The 23,912-nt window shown below is 34.0% G+C and overlaps 3 protein-coding genes and 1 pseudogene across 5 annotated transcripts; 3 read left to right on the top strand and 1 right to left on the bottom strand.

Moving 5' to 3' along the window:
- The first annotated feature begins 2,314 nt into the window (after positions 1-2,314).
- On the top strand, positions 2,315-3,919 carry LOC146951079 (calmodulin-like protein 3 pseudogene; annotated as a pseudogene). Its single transcript, XR_015027780.1, has one exon. The product of XR_015027780.1 is annotated as a calmodulin-like protein 3 pseudogene (transcript).
- A 619-nt stretch (positions 3,920-4,538) lies between these two features.
- On the bottom strand, positions 4,539-9,824 carry LOC146951078 (protein FAR1-RELATED SEQUENCE 3-like). The gene is made up of 4 exons (XM_085747032.1): positions 8,174-9,824; positions 7,934-7,999; positions 5,901-6,447; positions 4,539-5,109 (listed from the first exon to the last, which is right to left on the bottom strand). The coding sequence occupies exons 3-4, from the start codon at positions 6,444-6,446 to the stop codon at positions 4,897-4,899; spliced, it is 759 nt and encodes a 252-aa protein (XP_085603158.1). The 5' UTR covers position 6,447; positions 7,934-7,999; positions 8,174-9,824; the 3' UTR covers positions 4,539-4,896.
- A 427-nt stretch (positions 9,825-10,251) lies between these two features.
- Positions 10,252-10,895, top strand: LOC146951077 (Ribosomal L18p/L5e family protein). Its single transcript, XM_085747042.1, has one exon. It carries the CDS (start codon positions 10,351-10,353, stop codon positions 10,732-10,734), a length of 384 nt encoding a protein of 127 aa, XP_085603168.1. The 5' UTR covers positions 10,252-10,350; the 3' UTR covers positions 10,735-10,895.
- Positions 10,896-13,356: 2,461 nt separating this feature from the next.
- On the top strand, positions 13,357-23,182 carry LOC146951076 (protein SEMI-ROLLED LEAF 2-like). Of its 2 annotated transcripts, XM_085747030.1 has the most exons (21): positions 13,357-13,436; positions 13,611-13,677; positions 13,874-14,034; positions 15,483-15,557; positions 16,111-16,226; positions 16,754-16,868; positions 17,105-17,233; positions 17,625-17,672; positions 17,950-18,125; positions 18,218-18,414; positions 18,504-18,796; positions 19,184-19,333; positions 19,429-19,659; positions 19,930-20,079; positions 20,416-20,491; positions 20,714-20,841; positions 20,980-21,174; positions 21,796-21,936; positions 22,014-22,142; positions 22,285-22,488; positions 22,720-23,182. In XM_085747030.1, exons 3-21 carry the CDS (start codon positions 13,900-13,902, stop codon positions 22,879-22,881), a joined length of 2,850 nt encoding a protein of 949 aa, XP_085603156.1. In that variant the 5' UTR covers positions 13,357-13,436; positions 13,611-13,677; positions 13,874-13,899; the 3' UTR covers positions 22,882-23,182. The 2 variants fall into 2 exon arrangements, with proteins under 2 accessions (XP_085603156.1, XP_085603157.1); XM_085747031.1 differs by lacking the exons at positions 13,357-13,436; positions 13,611-13,677; positions 13,874-14,034; positions 15,483-15,557; positions 16,111-16,226 and having other exon boundaries at positions 16,755-16,868; positions 17,102-17,233.
- Positions 23,183-23,912: the final 730 nt, after the last annotated feature.

The raw sequence follows: 23,912 nt of genomic DNA, 5'->3' as shown, positions 1-23,912 counted from the left end.
AATTAAAGGAAAATAATAATAATTTTTAGAATTAATGAAAATCAATTATTTTAAACATAAATTATTTTACCTTCAACTCACTTTTAGCCGAAATCAATTTATTTAAAATTAATTTTTGTCACCGCATAACCAGACACACAGTAAACTGATTTATATTTGAACATGTTAATAGAGAGTTAAACAATAAATTAAAGGGTTAAATATGTTTTTATTCCCTAAAAAAATTACAAGTTTTTAAGTTTAGTCCCTACAAAATTTTTATTCACTTTTAAACCATACTTGCATTTTATAGGGACTATTTTGGAGAACTAAAATTATCTATTTTTTGTAAAAAAAATTCAAAATAGGGACTATTCTCACAAACTATAATATTTTGGAGGACTAAAATTACCATTAAAATTTCATAGGGACTAAACTTGAAAACTCATAATTTTGTAGAGACTAAAAACATATTTAGCCATAAATTAAAAGCTCAAATGGATGCTAAACTTCTAATTTCAGCTTGAAGAAAAGATCGATTCTACTGTAGCAAAAAAAAATTTGTCAAAGCAAAATTAATTATACTTTGAAAGTATTTGAACATCAAAATGGAATCAAACATTCAAAAGTATTTTTAGTTGTTAAAATGATACTCGTTGTGAAATTAAAAGTACACTTTTTTTAAAATCAAAGAAGGTCGAAGTCTAGAGAAAGGAAAAAAAAAACAACACAATTCCTAATTGAGAAATGTTATTTGAACAACTATTTTATGTGATAACTTGTGGGACAACCAAAATATACAAAGAAATGTAGGTCTTGGTACAAAAACCAAATCAATAGAGAGAGAGAGAGAAAATGAAGACATGGTGAGAGTATGAGAGAGAAAGTTGTCACAAAAGTTATTACAAAATGGTTGTTCAAATATCATTTCTCTTCCTAATTTGAGATATACATTCCCCGAAGAATCAGCAAAAGAGAAACGACTAATTTGAAATGACGATCACTCATAAACGATCAACTACTATCACACTTCAAAGCTACTAAACCATCTACATGAGATGGCTTTGCGATAAGTACCACAAACTTCGACGTCCCAATCCAACTCCATCAAACGACGAAAGAAGGGATAACATGTCGTAGGTGACATTGGCCAACCACAATGTCACAAAATGTACAAAAAAACAAAAAAACCTTGTGAAAGAGAGAAGAAAACCACTTGTGATATTGTGGTTTGTCAATGACACCAATGTCAGCAACGACAATGTCACTCACGTATTATCCCGAAAGAAGCCATGCGCAAATAGATGCCACTTGTTAACTGGAGCATGTAAGACGCGCAAACTAAAACAACCGTTGAGGAAATCTAAAGTGTCTAGAGTCAATGGACAGTGCATATTATAATTGCCGGCCTCTGCCTACCCTTTTTCTGTTGCGGGTTCCACTCTCCAACGTTTAGATCCGTCATCAACGGTCAAAAAAATGTTCACCTAAATATACGGTCACACAAAAGGCCAGCAATGTTTTTTTTATACATATATACTCGTAATAATACTCATTTCCCTACGTTGGTATAATCATATCATTATCATTCATCTTATAAAAAAAAAAACCATAGTATTATTCAGGTCAACCTCAACACAAAAAAATAACGCTACTTCATTGCAATGAAAATAAATTGTAAATTCAAACTATACAAAAATAAACATGGTAAATTGAATCAGTTTATTTTGCGCTTCTATAACCGTTATCAAGAATTAGTCTTACAAGCAACAATAATTTGCGTGGAATAATTTCTCAAAATAAAAATACTAAAAATTAAGAGTAGACCCCTTCTTATATATCAAAAAAAGAAAGAAAAGAGTAGACCTTTAGACTTGGGAGGGTCAAGGCAGAGATTGGTTGGGAGAGAGTAATTCTTTTAATTATCTTCTACTCCACGGTACAATAGACTACTACTCATGCATTATTCATGGACTTAAGTACAGCCACATCACTGGTTAGTTCAACAAATTATACTGCACCAAGATCGTTTTCTCTGACTTTAATTAGAGTCCACTGGTAGACGGTGAGATTGATCCTTTAAGTTAGTTGATTTTTTAAACCAGATACCGATCTTTCAATTTTTTTACCATTCAATCACGAGTTCGATCTCTAACAATACATATAAAAAAATACTTAAAAAGAAAATCGACTTTTAAAAGATTAGTTTCTATAGTCGCCTGAGATATCTTTCTCTGCTCAGATAAACAATCAATACTAGTAACATGTAGACAAACACATGCAACCAACCAAACCTATAGAAGTGAGACACACGGGCACATTAAACAAAGGGAAACAAGTACCTGCGACCCAATAATTTATGTAAACGCGTTATTGTACAACCAAGTCTAATGATCAATCATAGTCTTACTAAATTAGTTTTAAAAAGGTTAACCACCTCAACTCAAATACGCGTGAAAAATTGATGAACCCCACCACCTTACTTAAATCAAAGACAATAAAGAGCATCACTTCAATCTTAAAAACCCCACAACAAAAGAAACAACCAATACTTTCTTATTACTACTACTTACTTCTAGTCGTTACAACTTTAATGTCTTTGCCTTTATAATAAAGAAAAAACCAACACCAACAGCAACATAAGTCATAAACAATACAAATCACTCGCTTCCTTGTTAGAAATGCCAACTATTTTGCTTAGAATTTTCCTTTTATACAACGTTGTCAATTCATTTCTCATTAGTCTTGTTCCTAAGAAACTTATAACCCTCTTCCCTCATTCTTGGTTCACTCATCAAACCTTAACCAATCTCACCCAAACCACAAATACTTGTTCCACATCAAAAAGAGGTCTTGTTTTTACCAAGGCAGTAACAATGGATCCAAATGAACTCAAACGTGTTTTCCAAATGTTTGACCGCAACGACGATGGCCGTATAACAAAGAAAGAGTTGAATGATTCCTTGGAGAATTTAGGAATCTTCATCCCTGACAAAGAGCTGAGTCAAATGATCGAGAAGATTGATGTGAACCGAGATGGATGTGTGGATATTGAGGAATTTAGAGAGTCGTATGAGTCAATTATGAGTGAACGTGATGAAGAGGAGGAAGAAGATATGAGGGAAGCATTCAACGTGTTTGATCAGAACGGTGATGGATTCATTAGCGTTGATGAGTTGAGATCGGTTTTGGTTTCGTTGGGATTGAAACAAGGAAGAACAGTTGAAGACTGTAAGAAGATGATAGGGACTGTTGATGTTGATGGAAATGGTTTGGTTGACTATAAGGAGTTTAAGCAAATGATGAAGGGTGGTGGATTCACTGCTCTCAGTTAGTTAACTCTTGTTCTTTGCCTCTGTGTTGGAGTTTCAACGTTGATTTCTATTCCCACGTTGTAAATAATAAGTGTATTAGGATTCAGATGCATGTCTTCATCTATGTGTTTTGTACTAGGCATTTTTTTGTTTTTTGGCTTTTCGTTTTGTTCTTATTTTTTTTCCAATCCCAAGTTGTTTGGGTGGTTAGTATGGAAATGCATGGCTAGCTGTTATTGCAGTCAATGATCTCAACCGTTTTGAGATTTCAAGTTATTGATTTGTCGAAGTCGCGAAGCCGTGGAATCTCTATCCAACATCTTAGATTGGCTCAGTGCAATGAATCTAAGTAGGTTAACTGGCTTGTCAAGAATTAGTTCTGCCCAGGTACTACTAATGGATGTTTTGAAGGGGGAGGAAGTTAATGGCAATGGAGGACACACAACCATTGTGACAAAAAAGTGTGTTTTCTTTCTTTTTCCCTAGGTTTTGGGGCTAAGCTTGATTATGTTTTAATGTGTAATGTAAACTTCTGTTTTAAGATTTTTTTTCCTTCAAATTTTACCTTCCCTTTTATTGAACTTATTTTGTAACAGTATCATGTTAATAAATTCTCCCTTGACAAATTCACTTGAAATTGACATGACTTTAATTTATCAATCAGAACAAAGAGGAACCTTATAGGAGGAAACTTACAAAAGAGAGATGATAAAAAGAGGGAACAAAAAGAGTACTTTAATCAGTAAGAAATTGAGAAATAGATTTGAAACATCAAACCTTCAGAGTGTCTATCTCTCCCCTAAAGAGATTTGAGAAATACATATCGAGAATCTCAACTCAATATTGTCAACTCAATTTTGATATAAACAATAATGCCTAAACCCACATGTTCATTCATTGTCTATCTTAAGTGTATCATACCATAAAATAAGGTAATAATGGCGTCAATTTGGAATCTCGTGGACAGCTAGTTGCAAAAGTAAAAATTATAAATATTGAATTTGAAATCTTAGGCCTGGGTTGTTTTTCCCAATGTTATAAAATTTTAGAGAGAAATTTGGCCTATAATTGAAATGAAAAAATGTCACAGTAATTATCTAGAAGGCAACTGTTTCTTCCACTATAGTAAAAGGATATATGAATTGACTGTTATATTAGTATAGTAATCATTCAAAATGTAAGCAGAGACTTTAGTCATTGTGGTACCAGGTATCAAGTTTTCAACCATAATCCCATTCCAATCAATTTGAAAAAGGTAAATGCTCACTCACTTGCTGTATTGGTAATAAATCAAAATGTGCAGCTGGAAAAATTCGATTACAATTAATGCAAGGATACAATGGATATGGTTAGTCACAAGGGAGACACTTTTCAACAAGAGCAGCATGTTAGGTTAAAACTTTAAGCATCTAATCCCGAACATGATACACACCAGAAAATGAATTTCCCAATATACTATAAGCTGCCTGAAGTTTTAATATGACCACTACACAACCAACTTCAAGCCAAATGTTGATAGAATTACATTTGAAAACTTCAAATTGCGAATAGGACCAAGTATCTCACCAGAATGTCTGGCAACAATGGAATATACTGGCATCAATTACCTGCCATCTAAATCTGATTTTTCTTCCTCAATCTCTCTGATATTTCGGACTACATCAGCAACTTTTTTAGAGATATGTTCTGTGTGCTTTTCCAAATCGTTCAGAATTGTATTTAACTGTTCTTCATATGCTGCACAACGCCTTTTGTACTTTTGCCTTTCGTTGTGCAACTCGAGCGATAGCTCACGGATTCTCCTATCTTTCTCGTCCTGTGACACAAATCAACAAGACAAGTTTGAGGTAGAAAAAAGGAACAAACAGAACATGGACATTCAATCCTAACAAAGAACTGAACTATACACAAATCAAAATATCCTAATCCAACATCTGCATGTAACCGATTGAGATGGGACTTTTAATGCCCTAAAAGAGTTAATACAATCCTGTTTGAGATTTTTTTTAGGGGGTGGAGGACTAGAGGTAGCTTTTCAGGCTATAATTGACTATATTATGTATATTCTTGGTGTAATATCGATAGGCCCTCATTCTATCTTAGGTGGAAAATAGCAAGAGAATTTAAGACATGGCAGCATGAGACACATTGGGACTTCAGATAACTAACTTCCTAACGACGTGATGCAAATGGAAGGGAAAGGGATTTTGTTGGATCAGTGAGGGACTTAGAAAAGGGTGTGTGGAAAGTGAGGCTGGAAAATTGTGAGTGAAAGTTTGGAACCCAGAGATAAGATATTCTAAAAGCTCCATAAGAATCTGTATTTTGATATTCGAGTTCATCATGTAGAGCGGGAAAAATGTGAGTGAAGGTTTGGAACCCATAGATAAGGTATTCTAGAAGCTCCATGAGAATCTGTATTTTGCTATTCGAGTTCATCATGTTCAGTGTAGTTTAATCCTGCTGATACTGTTGTCAATCTAATATCAGCAGCAGGAGAAGAGGTATAATGCATTAGTCAGTCTCACTTTTAAATCTGGCCAAGTTTGATCAGGTATACATAAACTGTTAGTTTAAACTATAAAGTGCACTATTGGAGAAACGTACCTCACTAACCAAGTGCTTCCCGGATCCTCGCCATGGAACTTCACTGGGACTCATCAGTTTATGTGTATGTTCCTTCACAAATTTGGTGACAACCCACTTCCCTTCATCCCGTAAAGCCAACCTTATCATGGCTTGACAACCTTCTCGGGTGGCTGGTGGAGGAGGGAGCACTCTATCTTTTCTGTGCACATACTTTTTTGCACGAAAACCTTCTTTTGAGCAGACAAAATCTTGACCAATTAGCTTGTTATTTACTCGCGAACGGCGGTTATGGTGTATCCGTACTGTAAATCCTATCCTCCTACCATGGCCATTGTAGAATTCTCTTGCTTCCTCCCTTGAGTTGAACTGCATGCCTATGAATGGTTCTAATGTGTCCGAATCTGCTACAGGTTGTTCGACAAACTTTTCATCTTCGCCTGTACATAATTCTAAATTGTTTGTAAACTCATCTTCTACTTTCTCATGTTTCTCACTGATTTCTGCTAGCACATCAAAGTCACAACCATCTGAATCAAATCCCTGGCCAGATTGGTGATCCATCATCCTATTATAGCAGAAGTACACAACGCAAATAAGCAGATTATCCTTCACAGTTCATCAGAAAACGTAAGGAAAATTTGATCATTGACAAAACCAGTAATTACTAACAGCTGAAAAAGTTTCATGTTTCGAATTTAAACAGTTTTTTTTCGTTCCTCTTTTTTATTTTCCTGTTTCTTTTGTTAATCTCCTTGTTTGGAAATATAAATATTTATGATCAATGGTGCCTCACATTATGAATAGCACTAAATGGATGTCAAAAGTCCAATCATCCTATCCATAAGCTATTAGCAAAAAGATATTCACATATTCTTAATGGTTCCCATAATAATCATAAACATTAATAAATAATGTTCCACCAAAAAAGAATAAATGATTAAATACACCCAAATCTAATATGTCCAAGATAATACAGAACCAACAGCACCAAATGTTTTTTGATAGGCGAAGGTTAAGGGTCCAATTGATTGACTAGTGCATCCCAACAAAAATTCTTTCCTATTCAATTACAAATACAATCACTAGCATGCTTTTCCACCTTAAGTCTATGATATTGGTTCAACGTGCCGAATACCATTGTTGGAGAGTGTCTGCCTAAGTGCGGAGCTGTCAGAAACACTGTCATGGCTGTTTGCGTGTCTTATCTAGAAGCTGTGGTGAAGGAGTTAATTGACCGATAGGCAAGAATACAATATGAACATAGATGCATAATTACTTTCAGTAAATGCTTAAAGAGTCATGTCTATCACAGGTGGCACTACATACTCCACAGTCCACCCCATTCGCGTGGTCAGAAAAAGTCAAAGGGGAATCAAAGAGTAATCGAAATAGACAGAAATGTTTGGAATATGGTTTTGACAAGGGAATTACTATCCGATTCCGCTAGCGGTGGAGCAGGTTGAGCTTCTGAGTTTTGATGGCACTCACCTAGGTGTTGGATCTCCTAATCAGAGGCTTTGAGGTGTAGGAGAAATGGAGAATCACCCAAAGCTCAAGATAAAGTTGAGTAAGATAGCATGGAGCCCTCATTGGTTCAACGTGTCACGTGTGAATAGAGAATGAACCAAAGCCAATATTGGTCTAAATGTACCTCTAACAATTGTGAGATTCTCCATTTGATCTACCCTCCCTATCGAAGCTTCTACGTATATTCTCCAATCTCCATACATGTCCAAATTACTTAAGGCGAAATTCTATCATATTTTCCACAATAAATACTATCCTAATTTTCTTGCTAATGCATCAGTTCCTAATACTATTTTGTCCTGTCCGCGCTTTCAATGACTCATTGTAATATTCTCAATTTTGCAACAACAAATTTACTTCCATATCAACTCTTGATGAGTAATTGTGATTAAGTTCTCATTAATCTGTAACGAAAATGAGTTAGTAACGAAAATCACAATCTTGATGAGTTCAATTATACATTTTCCGGACAAAGAAACAAATTAATTCTGAAATGGAAGAAGAAGATGAAGAAAATGGTTTACCTATTATCCAGGTTGAAAACTAGGAGAAGATTATCAACCAGATTTAAGCAAAGCGAATAGAAGAACCTGCAAGCATGTAGTATGTTAAAACTTAGTCAAACTATTTTTTATTTTTTTTTTCCATTTCAACAATGAATGCGTCGTGACCCATTTCAATTGAGTTCAGAAAGTTGGAATATTGAAAAATGGGAGGGAAAAGAGAAAGTTGATGAAACAAACCCTTTGTTTGTTATTACTTACACGAATAAGATCAAGTGTAGAAGCTCCGGTGACCGTTTGTGCAACTGAATGGGGGTTGTTCAAATTACAACAAAGGTGAAGGGAATAAGAGAAGGGTTCCTCGGAGTCACTGCACTAACCATGGAAGAACTACTCCATACCAACTAGAGAAACCCAGCAACACTGCTATTTTTTACTAGTTAGTCATCTTTATTAAAAAAAGATAAAAAAATCAAGCGTTAAATATGTTTTTTATTTCTATAAATAAACAAACTTTTCATTTTATTCCCTCAAAAAAAAATTCATTTACTACTTTTGATCTCTATTTTTAAATCAAAATTTGTATTTCTCTTCAAAAAAAAAAAAATCAAAATTTGTATTTTTTTAATGAAATTGTTGAGAAATGGGTAGAATATTGTAAAAATATGAAACCCACTTGGGTTGGCCTAGTGGTATTGACTTGGAATCTGAGAGTGTGTTCCTCCTCGAGGTCTCATGTTCGATTCCTCCCGGTGTTAATTTGAGTGGGCTAATTTAGCTTCTTCAATTAGCTTCTTCAAAAAAAAAAATTAATTAAATACGAATATTTAACCATAAAAAATAAAAATTCATATTTAATTCATGTTTTGTTAAAAAATTATAATTTTTTTTTGGAGAGATTCTTATAGTATTATAGATTTTTCTGTAAAATTTTATTCAAAAATATGAATTCTACATATGAGTTTACTTTCCCTCAAAAAAAAAAAACATATGAGTTTACTTTAAAGGAGGGACCAAAAGTGAAGATGAAAAACTTTTGGGGACTAAAAGTTGAAGAAATTTTTTAAAGAGACTAAATCAAATAGTTGACATATATATAGGGACCAAAAACAAATTTACTTCAAAAATCAATTGTGGTACATCGATTTATTAAAAAAAGATAAAAAAAAAATCATTTTTAATCTCTTTCAATTTTGTCAACAGATTTTGGTCCCCAAAAAATAAGATATATTAACAAAAACTCGTTCTTTCTCGCACAAGACGTACCATAAAAGAACAACCAAGTTCAAAAAATAAAGAAAAAATGTTAAGGACACACTTTTAACTAACCAAAACACGCACAAAAAATGCTTAACCAATTCAAATACAAGAAAATGAACAAAACCACCAATTATGGTAGGAAATCAACATTGGGATATTTTACCTTCAGCCACCAAAAAGATAATAACTTAATTTTGGCCAAAAGCTGATGAATGTGAAACAAATATAGGCATTCATTTAAAAAAAAAAAAGAAATGTGCTTATAACATATCATCAATAAGAAGAGTTTCAATATGATGGTGTATACAGACATTGGGACTCGTCGATAAAGTGACCTCGCTTGCTAAAACATGAGCAACCATCTTTGCTTTATTGTTCATTGAACTTCATCCGAGCGTTTATAAAATGAGCCAAGATATCATGCAAGCTATGATAACATGACCGATTTATGTAACATATATCCGTCTGGTGTAAAAAACATCTGTTGTTATTTTGAAATCCACCACAAAATCGATATTGTCAAACTGCATATCGTGCATCCTTTCCAACACATAAAATAAACCAAATGCCTCCCCAACTACTACATAACTCATATGAGAGAAACTCATGGTCTTGATCAAAACAAAACCACCATGATCATCACGCAAGCAAACACATTGGCATGCACGATTTCGATGTGACAAGAAAGAGTCGTCGATATTGCATTCATTCTTTTATTTTTCGTGTAAAAAACACATTTTTCACAATTACATTTGGTCAAATATTTGCATCCCGTCTTTTTTTTTTATTTATTTTTTTACATATATCACGATGAATATTCACTATTGTAATTTTTTGTTTGTTCATAGACAAGTTTACAAGTATCATCTAAAACTCACACACACACACACACTTACGATGTCCAAGATTCAAACTCGAACAAAAACATCCAATTTATCAATATCAACATTTTCAATTGAGCGTTTTTGATTACTTTTGTAGTATCATTTTTAACGCTAAATAGACAAATAAATTATGATTTATCTATGAGAAAGACTTGCTTGGACACTATTTTATTTGGCAACTAAATTTCCACTATTCCCCCAAAACGCAACGTTTGACAAAGTAACCAACCAGCCGCATCAACCTAACATCCTCCACAATGTCCTAAACAACATAGTCCTTCCTGTGCATCAACAATGGCAACAACAAAAACGCACCACCACCACGTGCTCCAACTAATCCTCTCATGCCGCAAAATCACCGCCCAAGTAACAAACCCCACAACCTCATCCATCATCGCCATGGCTTCCTCTTCCGAACAAGAGTTTCTCTCTCACAACCGCTCCGTCCTCAACCGCTTCCCTAGATCACACCGTTTCTGGGACGCCAAAATCGCTTCTCGTGTTGGTGAGAAACTCGCTTTCCGTCTCAGAGATATTGGTATCACTGGCGTTCAAATCGATGCTAACGAAGAGTTATCTCGTCCGTTACATTATCGTACGATGGTTTCTCCTTTGTTCCGTTCTGTTCAACGTGCTGGTGTTCATGTTTCTGGTGCTGATAATTTACCTTCCATTTGATTTATCATTTTTTTTTTGCAATAACTATTCACACTGAATAAAGGAAAGGAAATTATGGAACAGAAACACTTCTTACTATAGTTGTTATTTGTTTTCTTTATTCATCAAAGAATTAACAATGTGTTGATCAATGAATGCATAGGGTATTATTTACTTCTTCAGCAACAGTTCATTTGTCTTATGATTGTATGTAGACATATTTAGTGTAGACGACAAATTGTTTATTTGTTGTTATTAGTCTTGTTATCATCAAAATATAATACATAAATATTGTCTGTTGAACCTGCGTGATCAGATAAACGGTGGTGGAGGTCTTGTAAAATTTGATTTTGAAACACGAAATCAACTCAAATAGTCTTTATACTATTCTCTTCTTATATTTGCCCAATTATTTTTTGCCTCACAACAAAATTGCAAATGAGAAATCTTAAACTAATTATTTGACCCAATATGATATCATGTGAAAAAGCCATTGTCTGTCGAAAGCACTTAGCATAAAAAAAAAGGTTAGAGATGATTGCATTGTCTCAAACATCTGCTCGATTTGAATACCATTAACGAGAACATGGGTAGAGGCTGAATTGATACATTCTGTATTCCACTTCCTCCACCTATCTGTAACCGCTTTCTAAACGTAACTTAATCTAAATACTCTTATTCAACAAAATCATAAGTCTTTTCAAAATCAACCTAAAGAGAATAAGTTCTTTCTTCAATCTATTGGTATCATCCACTCCTTCACTTGTACTAAGAATACCATAAAAAAATTAACGACCCTTCATAGAAGCTAATAGAACACTCATAATGAAGCCACATTATTTTTCGGCTACCATGATATTGGCCCAAAGTTTCCACCGTCATTTAATGACTAATCTGCGTTGGAGAATTTATGGGACACACAAGATAGATTCTTTCTTCCCAAAAAAGCCATATTTATTAATTCATTTAAATCTCGAAATTGCAATAGTCCACTATGATTCTGCAAATCTCATCTATGATCCAAACATGAATTAATTCCTTTAAACATATTATTTTCATGAAAAAAGTAAAAAGAGAAAGAAGGAAGTTTCCTACTTTTTTTTTTGTTAATAAAAAGTTTCCTTCCTTTGCAATTCACCTTTCTTCCCCTTTTTCTTAGATAAATCCACCCATTATTCCAATCAACTCATAATTCGCGGTACCATTTGGTTTTTGCATCGTTGTTTCTCCCACCATCACGCCATTGATATCATCCCATCCAACTGGACATCTTATTTAAGTATCAAATAATTTTATTTAATTTAATCTAATATATAGTACTGCCATTAGTATATGAGAAATGATATTTTGACAACAACTTTTGGACAACTTTCTCTCTCATACTCACATGATGTTGTTATCCTCTCTCTTACTTTTTCTCTCTCCATTGTTTTTGACCAATAAAAAGTGAGAAAAACAAGGTTGTCAACAAAGTTGTCATCAAATGGATGTCAAAATATCATTACTCTTAGTATATACTACTCAGATGAAAATAATTTTTCACAAAAAAAAAAACTTAGATGGAAATAAATAAAAAATCATTTTAAGAATGCCACAACATTCTAATCGCCCACGTTCAAATTTTGGCACGATACTTTGATATTTTTTTGGGTTATACTTTGATTTTCTTTTTAATTAATTTATAACAAATAAGGTAACCTTGGGTTATACTTTGATTTTCATTATACTTTGATAACAAATATTTATAAATAATTTTCATTTCTTTTTAATTTTAATTTTAATTAATTTAATATTAACATAAGATTGATGTTGTAAAACTTTTTTACACATGATTTAATGGAACTATGAAGCCCGGATACTCCAAAATGGTGCCGTACCCGTGTCGGATACGTATCAGATACCGATACTCCGCGGATACTCCGGATACCGTATCCCAGAAGTATCGGAATTAATTATTTTAATTTAAAATATATATTTTATCGGATACTTAAAAGATACTCGACGGATACACACAGATACTTATAAGATACTTCACACAGACGTATCCAAAAAAAATGAAGTGTATAAAAATGAGATTGTGTTGTGAAAATTTAAGATACGAATCACTATAATTACTTTTCAATTAACAAATTAAATATTATGATTTTGGTGGATGAAAGTAACGAGAGAGGGGAGATTTAATCAATCAACATTAAACAAACTTTGTTTTGAGTTCTTTTATTGATACATTTGTTGATATCCTAACATATGAATGAAAATAGAATATGATTTATACAAAAACTTTACATTTTTTATTTTGATCATATGTATTTTTTTGTTGTAAATTGTAACTTTTATGATTATATATTATGAGTAATCAATGTTTTTTTTTAAGTATTTTACACGCATATAAATTTTAATATAAATATTTTGTTAACGTATCTTAGCCGTATCGTATCCTAAATTTTAAAAATTTCGCGTATTCGCGTACCCGTATCGTATCGTATCCGTATCGCACTAAGTATCCGGGCTTCATAGAATGGAGCACATGTGTAATTTAATTTAATCGGTAAAATGACAATTGATATACATGATGGTTTAATCAACTAACTACGTAATTTGATGATGAAACAAAAACTTACCTTTTCAACCGTATTCAATTTCATTCATCATATTAACAAACGTCATCATGGCTGGGGGAGAGTTTCGCATTCCAACTCTGACCCCATCGCCATTCTTTCTCGGTATTCTTTCTTTCTTTCTTTCTTTCTTTTTTCTTCTTCATTTTCATTTTACTACATATTTCATTTCTTATCCAATTTGATCACCATTTTAATTATTTCATTTTCTCTTTATCTTACCTTAATTCTTCTCATTATTATTTCATCAATTTTTCATTTTCATTTTCAACTATATAGTTTAGATCCCGATCGAACACGCCAGCTCCAATTTCAATTATTTCAACAATTTCAATTTATCAAATTCGTAAGTTTCATACATTCATTCATTCCTCTCTATCAATTATTATTCATAACTTAATTCATCTATGTCATAATTGATTAAACCCTGTGTTCTTAATTCAGCTGAATTTCACTTTGTTTGTGAATTTGTATGAAATTCAAGTTGTTAATTATTATTACAGTGATGTGAATTTGAGGAAGTGAAATTGTTGTTTTTACAGGTGAGGGTCTGTGAATTTATAGGAAAATGGGGGTTATGTCCAGGCGGGTTGTTCCCGCCTGCGGTAACCTCTGTATTTTTTGTCCTTCCTTGCGTGCAAGATCAAGACAACCCGTTAAACGTTACAAGAAGTTGATCGCTGAAATCTTACCCCGTAATAAGGTATAATTTCATGCTCATTTCACTATGATATGTTTGCGAGTTTTGTAGTGTCAGAGAGCTTAGAATTTTAAGTTGAGTTTGAAATTATTTGAGAATGTATGCATTGAAGGATTGAAGGAGGGTATGTTGGTTTAGTATTTTACTAACGCTTATTGGTAATGCTATACCGTGGTTTGGCGCGAAGGATGTGTGTTACCGCACGTAGGCTGCTTGTCTGTTAGGATTTTCAAATACTATCGCTTTTTGCTTTTAATAAAATGAAATGCTTTGGCGTTTAGTTTATACGTATATACAAGAGGAGGGTGGAATTGCACCAATAAGTTACACTAATTAGTAATTATGACACTCTTTTCAGCCGTTGATATTGATCTAATCTAATGACTCATGCCATTTTCAATTTAATGATCACGTGATATTGTACAAATGCAAAGAAACCCATCGTGAAACTTCCTCTTTTAAAACCTAATTACCTTTAGTCGGTGTGTTGCATCTGTGATTGTTCTTCTCGCCATGGGGAAAAAAATCACCGCCTGCTCCCCAAGCCATCCAATAGCTTTTGATTGACAATGTATCATCATCATTGTTTGTACATAGAAAATATTTAATTGCAGCTCATGGATGATGCAGATTCCATTCTTCGTCAATTTGTAACAGATTGATTCTGTGTTTATGGCTGGGAACAAATGAATTTGAGTGCAGAAAGCATAGCCAATGAATTTAAGTGTAGAAAGTAGAGAATTTAGTGTGCAAGTTAATTGGGTTTCAAAAGAGGAAATTTCCGATGGGTGTTTCTTTGGATTTGTATCATATCACGTGATCATTAAAGTGAAAATGTCATGACCCTAGATTAGATCAATATCAACGGAACCCACTTGGGTTGGCCTAGTGGTATTGGCTTGGGACCTGGGAGTGTGCTCCTCCTCAAGGTCTCAGGTTCGATTCTCTTCGGTGCCAATTTGGGTGGGCTAATTTAGCTTCTTTAAAAAAAAAAAGATCAATATCAACGGTTGAAAATTAGTGTAACTTATTGGTGTAATTTGATTCCTCCTCTATATATAAATAATATATAATAAATATAATAATAACGACCCTTTTTGGAGGAAAAAGGGGAATTGACTCTACAACTTACACGTGGCGGTGTTTTGGGATCTATTTATATCCAATTGTGCTATTTGGATACACAATTTCCGATAAACCGTATAGATATATAGTGTTTGTGTCCAGATTTGTGTGAAAAAACATTTATCTTTTATATTTTGTTTAGAAATTGTACTAGAGGGTGCTATATGATCAAAATTGCACTAGTTGTTTGGATTTACCAATGATTTAGAACCTCTGAAGGCCCTCTAACCCTTTTGCCCTCTCCTGTCCCCCCTCCCCTGGCTGAAGCGATGAATATGAAAAAGAGTAAAGTTTTTTATTCACTTGATGATTACTGTGTTTTGCAGGTTGCTGAGCTCAATGATAGGAAAATCGGAAAGCTGTGCGAATATGCTTCTAAGAATCCACTGAGAATTCCCAAGGTAATAATGTTCGTACAAGTCTACTCTTTGTTTCTTGTCACTTGTAGTCTATTTGTTTCACTTAATAAACAAATTTATGACATGCGGGAGGAAATATAGTAGATAAACATTCTCATTATAAATTACTAGCGGCTTTGACTAATAAATCATTGTACAAAATCGGTTGGCTTCAATCTAATCACATGTTTGATAGAACTGATATATTAAGCACCGAGATTTTCAGTGGCAATCTCAAGTACTGATTTGTAATTTTTGTCAACATTTTCATTCAATTGCTGAATATATCTGTTAAAGGAAAACTTGGTCATTTAGTATTTTCAACAAGGCTATGCTAAAGGAAATAATTGTAATATACTGTAATACTTTAAATAGCGAAAGAGTTGCCACTATATGTTTAGTGTACTCTCATTTGCTGAATAATTTCAGCATTTCTTCACCTAATTTCACTCTGAACAAACGCCGTGAGATAAATTTAACTCTGAATTTTTTCATTTTCAGTATTGAATTCAATCTCTTATATACGCTGAGTTTAAGTGGTGTTTTACCTTGTCAGATTACAGAGAACTTGGAGCAAAGATGTTACAAGGATCTGCGTAATGAAAGCTTTGGTTCAGTGAAAGTAATCTTGTGCATATACAGAAAATTGCTGTCGTCTTGTAGGGAGCAGATGTAAGTTTTTTGCCTTATAAGTTAAGCGCAGACATTTTCCTTGTACCGAGTTGTTATTTGATCCCAACTGAGTTTGTTGAAACAAAAAGGGATGCTGATGGAAGGATTTACCTTCCAAATCTTAAGATTCAGACATTGTAATCACAAGAGTATTACATCTGAAGCATTTTTCAAATTTACTAGCACTTATGAATTTTGCGTCCAGGACCTTCTGGTATCATTCATGCTGGGTGTATGGGACTATGCATAGATGATTTATATGATAAACTTATTCTGGACGAGTAATCTTAGTATATAATACAACGAGAAGCCTTTTTTATAACACAATTTTGTATGAATATACCTTTATTTTTAATATAATATTTGCATCCCAAGGCAGGGTCAAGCATTATCAATTACCTCTCCTACTTGCTAGTTACTTGAGCGTTATACAATAATGTTTTAGTTCATTTGATTTCCAGTTGTTAGATGCTATATTTCATTGTAATGAGTAATGATATTCAAAATAAATGCTTCTTAATCTGCAGACCACTATTTGCCAGTAGTTTGCTAGGGATCATTCGGACTCTTCTTGAGCAAACACGAGCAGATGAAGTGCGGATCTTAGGTTGCAATACTCTTGTAGATTTTATTATTTTCCAGGTATATGGTCATTCGGTCTTTCTGATTTGAGTGTTAAAAACGTGTATTTCTGTTTGTGAGTGGTTCAGCACCCCTCTGAAAGTAGAATTAGTGATTTCAGTTTTAAGTTATTGTCTACATTATAGGCCCTGCTACTTGATATACTGCAATTTATAGATCGTTTAGTTTCTATTTTGTTGTCACATTTTTTTTAATACCCCGAGTTTAGTGATGTTAACCCTTTGAACTAAAAGTAGACAGATGGTACATACATGTTCAACTTAGAGGGTTTTATCCCAAAACTATGTCAACTGGCTCAAGAAGTGGGAGATGATGAACGAGCTCTGCTTCTACGTTCAGCTGGACTACAAACTCTATCTTCTATGGTAATGCTCCTTTGCTTGTTCATTTGTTACTTCTTTCTTACTGAATTTGCTCTTGCATTTTCGTAGTAAGTTTATAAATGTAAGAACTTCTCTTTATTGATCAATACAAACAAGAATCAACCCACCTTGATTATTTTTATGAAAAGGTTCCATCTGCACAGAATATAAAATAACTGAACGACAAAGATCATCATTAGCAGTTTTAGATATTTTATTTATTTATAATTCTTCAGTATTAAACTTCTTGGTACTGATAGTGATACAATTAAATCACTTTCACACGATAGCAGTTCCCCAGTTCCTACCACGATACTTCATGCCAATTCCCTTTTGAGGTTACTTGAGCCTTCCCTTGATGCCTTTTGATTTTCTCCTTTGTTTTTTTGGCCAGGTGAAGTTCATGGGTGAGCACTCACATCTATCCATGGATTTTGACAAAGTGAGTACTGTATTCCTGTTTTTATTCCTTCAGTCTGTTGACTGATGATACCAGTAGTGACTTCAAGCAAAGGGTTGTGTAGAACTTGAAGCTTAGTTTCTATATTATTTATTTATTCCAAAATTTGAACCATAATTTGGGTCTTGAATTTAAAGTTAGTTTTGGGTCTTGAATTTCGATGCTAGTTTACACTTGAAGGCTGAAGCCAAATGTCTTCTTGTCAATCTAATTTTTTTTTCCCTTTTCTTATTTGTTGGGTGGGCGGGTTTTGGAATAGATTATATCAGCAATTTTGGAGAACTATGTGGATCTTCAATCTAAATCCAACCTTGCCAAGGTAGAGAAACTGAATTCACAATCTCAGAACCAGTTGTTTCAAGAATTTCCCAAAGAAGAAGCCCATGTATCTTCGATGTTGAATGTTGCGACAGGATTTGAGATAGAGTCCAAATTGTATGTCTTCTCTTACTCTTCTTCCTGCTCCCTTTATTATGTATGAATCCAACATTGGTAATCCCAACAGTCTGTGTTCATCACTTTCACAGGGATACGGCTAAGAATCCTGCTTATTGGTCAAAGGTTTGCTTGTATAATATAGCCAAATTGGCAAAGGAAGCAACGACTGTGCGGCGTGTCTTGGAACCACTTTTTCATTATTTTGATACTGAGAACCACTGGTCTTCTGAAAAGGGGGTTGCTTACTGTGTTTTGATGTATTTGCAATTCCTTTTAGCAGAATCAGGTATTCTTGTTACATCCTTCATTGCTTTCCTTAGATATTAAAGTCTCCCTATTTTTCTCAACAGCTGATCATCACTTTTTGAACATCAGGAAATAACTCCCATCTTATGTTGTCCATATTGGTCAAGCACTTGGATCATAAGAATGTTGCCAAGCAACCTATCCTTCAGATTGATATTATTAACATCACCACACAGGTTGCACAAAATGTGAAGCAGCAAGCCTCAGTTGCAGTCGTTGGTGCAATATCCGATCTCATTAAACATTTAAGGAGATGCCTACAAAATTCAGCTGAAGCAACCGACATTGGAAATGATGCGTATACGTTTAATACTAAACTTCAATCTTCCATTGAAATGTGCATATTACAACTTTCAAACAAGGTACATATATGCTAACATTATGTATCAAATTTTTGGTTTGTCTTTCAAACTTTATGGTATTTTATACGACACATGACTTCTTTATGGGTATTCTCCAAGTAAAGTTTCTTCAATTCTATGTCTATAGATTCAATTTATTATCTGTTCTCTCTACCGAAGAGGTTTTCTTTAGAGACCCATGTCTTTGGTTTTCAATCTCTCAAAAAGAATGTTAAAATGCCACCTCTGAATTCTGACTTTTACAGAAGAGTAACCAAATTTCTACACTGTTTTCCTCTCTTTTTTTTGATAGAACTTGACTTGATTTTATAAGCAACTAAATTACTATAGAAGTATAAGGATTGAGTATGTTGCAGCCGTTTTGTCACACTGCTTCTATTGTATCAGGTTGGAGATGCAGGACCCATTTTTGATTTGATGGCTGTGGTGCTAGAGAATATTTCTAGTTCTACTATTGTAGCAAGAACAACAATCTCTGCTGTCTATCAAACTGCAAAGTTAATCACTTCTGTCCCTAATGTGTTGTATCACAACAAGGCAAGTATTTCTTACTTTAGACTGAGAATGGTGTTTCTGCATGCCCGGCTCTATTTATTTGTCTAATTTTTTGGGTTATTTTTGGACTTTTCCAGGCTTTCCCTGATGCGTTGTTTCATCAATTGCTACTGGCCATGGCTCATCCTGACCGTGAAACACAAATTGGAGCACACAGTATTTTCTCTATGGTGCTCATGCCATCTGTGGTTTCTCCTTGGTTAGACCAAAAACAGATTTCCAAGAAGGTAGAGAGTGACGGCCTTTCCATTCAGCATGAAAGTCTTTCTGGAGCAGATCCCTTGAATGGGAAACTGGTAGAAGAAAAGGTAAAAGTAGGTCTGAGTGGGAAGAAATTTTTCACTCATGCTCTAGCTGATGGAAAAGATGTGAGATGTTTTTTTATCATTATGTACTGTATGCACTTAAATGTGTTCTTATTGGTTGGATGGGCTGAGGGTATTTTGTTCCTATTCATCACAGTTTAATCTCAATGATTCTTGTTGAACTCAGTTATGTTGGTGGGCATTCAGTAATCAGTTAGTCAAATGTTGCTATAAGCAGTTCCTAACCAAATGCTGGATCTCTGAAATTTTCAGGATCTAAGATCTCTTAGGTTGAGCAGTCACCAAGTGAGTCTCTTGCTTTCTTCAATCTGGGTTCAGGGAACATCTGCTGAAAATGGCCCTGCAAATTATGAGGCAATGGCACACACTTATAGCATTGCTCTATTATTTACTCGTTCTAAGGTAAGGTTGGTGCATACCAAGTGCCATGATTGCTTTAAGATTTTTATCATTAAGTATAGCATATACTGAGTAGATTTTATAACCATTGTTTATAAAAATGCAATTAATTATAGAGCAACTTATGAAAGACTATTTCTACGTGGCTTTATACAGTTACCAGCATTTAGTGGCAATGGTGAACATTCAGACAGGAGTTTTCATGTTTTCTAAAACTAAGAAACAATAGTGTATACCACATTTTTGTCCCAAAAGTTTAACCTGGATAGCATTTAGAACCAAATGATACTGCACGATTAATTTGTCTAAGCTGATGATGATGTTTATTGCTTTCCACAGACATCCAGTTACATGGCTTTAGTAAGATGCTTCCAATTGGCATTTTCCCTCAGGAGCATATCTTTGGACCAAGAAGGTAACTGGGATACATGTATTTTTTTACTTTGGAGGTTGGGAATGGTTTCATCATTCGCTGACTTTTTGCATACCGGAAAAAGAATGTTCTTCCCCCATTGAATGGTGGCAAAAATGGAATAACAATTTTTGAAATGTCCAATAGCTAAAACATACTATAACTGAGAATTATATTTTCTACGGCAACTCTTTTCTGACATGTTTCTTTACGTGCATGTTAAAGGAGGCTTACCACCATCTCGCAGGAGGTCCCTTTTAACCTTGGCTTCGCACATGCTTATATTCTCTGCCAGAGCAGCCGATTTCTCTGATCTGATTCCAAAAGTCAAAGCATCCCTGACAGAAGCACCGGTTAGTTTCTACTCTTAACCTCTTGATTTGATTTCCCATTTCACGTCCTTGTTCTTCTGCTTCGGTTTAAAGTTGATAGTCATTGTTTTTTTCCTTTTCTAATTATGCTTATAACTAATCAAAATCATAAACCCACAGGTAGATCCTTTTCTTGAATTGGTGGATGATAACCTGCTGCGGGCTGTTTGTATAAAATCAGACAAAATAGTTTATGGATCTGTGGAAGATGAAGTTGCTGCTATGAAGTCACTATCAGCTGTACAATTGGATGACAGACAATTGAAAGAGACTGTAATATCATACTTCATGACTAAATTTTCAAAATTACCCGAGGTAATATAAATTTGCTTGGGTGGGCAAAGAATAGTCTTTTAAGCTTTGAAAAGTTATTATGATACTTTTTTGTCAAACTTTGTAGGCAAGAAGATGATTTTCTAAAGAAATGTGGCTTTGTTATTTTTTTTGAAGAAGGGCTTTGTTATTTTTCTATTATAATAAACTCACATAAAACCCCTGCACGTGCAATATGAAAAAGAAGTAAAGAAAATCGTAGTGGGTATGCTCGAGTGAGTAGAAGGATAGTGATAGTAGCAACAAGAGAGAGAAAATAAATGTAGGAGGGTAGTAACATACTTTGGTTTGCTCCAATGATATTATACCAGTGACTAATAATTGAGTAGCAAGGACGTGGAAGTTTATAACAAAACAAATGATTGTTTGGTAAGCGCTTAACAGTGATTGATTATAAGAAGTTAAATGGTTGCTTTTGGTTCAAAAGTTAATTATGTATTTGTTCTGTATATATGTTCCAGTGTCACGCTCACACACCTTTGTCCTGGAAATTGTCTAAAAAATTAATATTATGTAAAATAGTACTTGCAGTGGAGTAGCTTGGATAGGAATATATAGGTTGTGTATATGTGGAAATAACATGATGTTTTCCATATTTATCAGGATGAGTTGTTCAGCATAAAAAATCAGCTTCTACAGGGTTTTTCTCCTGATGATGCTTATCCATCAGGACCTCCATTGTTTATGGAGACACCAAGGCCAGGTTCTCCACTTGCTCAGATAGAGTTCCCTGATGTTGATGAGGTAAAATTATCGAAAAGTACATTTTCATCTAGTTTATCTGGAAGAACTTTTGACCAATACTGTGATTGGTTTTCCAGATAATGGCTCCAGATGATTTGATAGACGAAGGGAGTGGGACCGAACAAAGTGGAAGCCAGTCAGATCGTAGAACATCACTTTCAACCAACCGCCCAGATGTTCTAGGTGTTAATCAACTCTTGGAATCGGTAAAAATGATATGCTCTTCTTTCTTAAAAAAACATAGCTAGTTGGCATTTTGATTATATTCTGAATCAAATTTTTATGCTTCTGCTGGAGAATGAATGTGTTCTTCTCTTTAATAATATATGGGGATTATCACATGTATAGGTTTTGGAAACTGCTCGGCAAGTTGCAAGCATATCCACTTCCTCAACTCCTTTACCTTATGACCAAATGAAGAACCAGTGTGAGGCCCTTGAAACAGGAAAACAACAGAAGATGTTAACCATTCGCAGTTTTAAGAACCAGCAGGAGACCAAGGCCATAGTTCTTTCAAGTGAAAATGAAGGAGTTTCCCGTCAACCTGTTAAGGTTAGCATTTTCTTACAACAGTTTGCATTTATTCTTCATGTGTTGTGCCATGTTTTGTGTTATTAGTGGACTGATGAAATTAATCCCAAGTTCCAAAGTACATTATAATTTTTTTTTCTTCATGAGATAGGGATACATGATAATGAGGCACAAAGACTAGGCTATGATTAGAGTTCAGTTGTTTCGTTTTTCCGGAAATGATAATTATTTGTGAGCTGTGCCATTGTGCAGGCACTAGAATATTCAAAAGGAGATTTGAAGTTGGTAACTCAAGAGCAATTTCAAGCACAGCATCAAGTCCGCTTCCGTTCACAAGACACTAGGAAGCAACATTCTTTGAGACTTCCACCTTCGAGCCCCTATGATAAATTCTTGAAAGCTGCAGGATGCTAATGAAGCTACTTTGCAATATACACCATTTTTTCATTCTTTGTGGTGATGATAAATTAAGATGTTTCTGTACTCATGCTCATAATCCGTGAAATGCGCAGCTTCTTTTGTTGAAGGAGGTGTTTTGTTTCAGTCCAGCAAATGTATGATATTGTCTATAAACATTAGTTATATTTGTCAATATTTATAGTTATTTTTGTCTTTTTATAGGATAAAGGGTTTTGTTGATAAATTTTGTCAATGTATAATTTTCCTCCTGTTCCCTCAGAGGTTCAAATAGTAAAAGCTCCCCATGAGTCATAAATGAGTGAATTCTTGCCCTGCTCTGCCTTTCAAATTACCAGTGATAAAGCAAATTATGGGTGAAATCTCTTTTGTATATTTTATTTCAAAATTTTAAGAAATCATTATGTTCACATGTTGGTTAAGTAAGTTATTGGCTTATAAGTGGCTTAAAATTTTCATATATTACAATATTAAGTATTTAATTTTGATAATTTCTTATTTTTATATTTTGTGACGAAATGAAATAGAAATTTTTGAGAAGACGAAAACATCACGTTTTTAGGGATTAAAATTAAAATTTGCTATATTTTTAGGGATGAAAATGTAAACTTAGACTATGCCTATAAAAAATTGATCTTGCTGAACCATTGATTTTCTTTTTACAAGAATCTTGCAGAACTAATTCATATTGACAAAGTTGTATGTGATAAAGCTTTAGTTGACACCCAAATTTTGCTTATAAAAGAGAACTAAAAAATTCCTTGCATAGTAGATTTCACAGTTTTCTTGTGGATGATTCTTTTTCCCTACTCAACATGCAGTAGCACAAGATCTTTTGATTATTTCAAACCCGTGAATGAATGAATTAAAGTGTTTTGGAATTTCGAGAGCTTCTACATACATGGTGCAGTAAACTTTGTGCAGTGTGAGAGATAGTTTTGTTATAATAAAACAGAATTTTCATCCATTACACCTGGTATCCTAAAAACATTCTAAATTATTGAAAGAAAAAGAGTCAAACTCTTAGT

Source organism: Medicago sativa, chromosome 2 (genome assembly GCF_051527215.1).
Source record: "Medicago sativa cultivar Bolivia chromosome 2, Bolivia_mono, whole genome shotgun sequence".
In the NCBI taxonomy this organism is placed as follows: Eukaryota; Viridiplantae; Streptophyta; class Magnoliopsida; order Fabales; family Fabaceae; genus Medicago; species Medicago sativa.
Note: the sequence above shows the minus strand (reverse complement) of the source record. Positions and strands in the feature narration are given on the sequence as shown.

What these genes read in the sequence shown, in the direction of transcription:
- LOC146951078 (XM_085747032.1), bottom strand. Translation starts at nt 6,446, where the DNA reads ATGATGGATCACCAATCTGGCCAGGGATTTGATTCAGATGGTTGTGAC. An exon ending in GGAAGCACTTGGTTAGTGAG is followed by an intron (nt 5,110 to 5,900) that starts GTACGTTTCTCC and finishes TTTGTGTCACAG; the next exon opens with GACGAGAAAGATAGGAGAAT.
- LOC146951077 (XM_085747042.1), top strand. Translation starts at nt 10,351, where the DNA reads ATGGCAACAACAAAAACGCACCACCACCACGTGCTCCAACTAATCCTC.
- LOC146951076 (XM_085747030.1), top strand. Translation starts at nt 13,900, where the DNA reads ATGGGGGTTATGTCCAGGCGGGTTGTTCCCGCCTGCGGTAACCTCTGT. An exon ending in CATATCTTTGGACCAAGAAG is followed by an intron (nt 20,492 to 20,713) that starts GTAACTGGGATA and finishes TGCATGTTAAAG; the next exon opens with GAGGCTTACCACCATCTCGC. An exon ending in TTTCCCGTCAACCTGTTAAG is followed by an intron (nt 22,489 to 22,719) that starts GTTAGCATTTTC and finishes GCCATTGTGCAG; the next exon opens with GCACTAGAATATTCAAAAGG.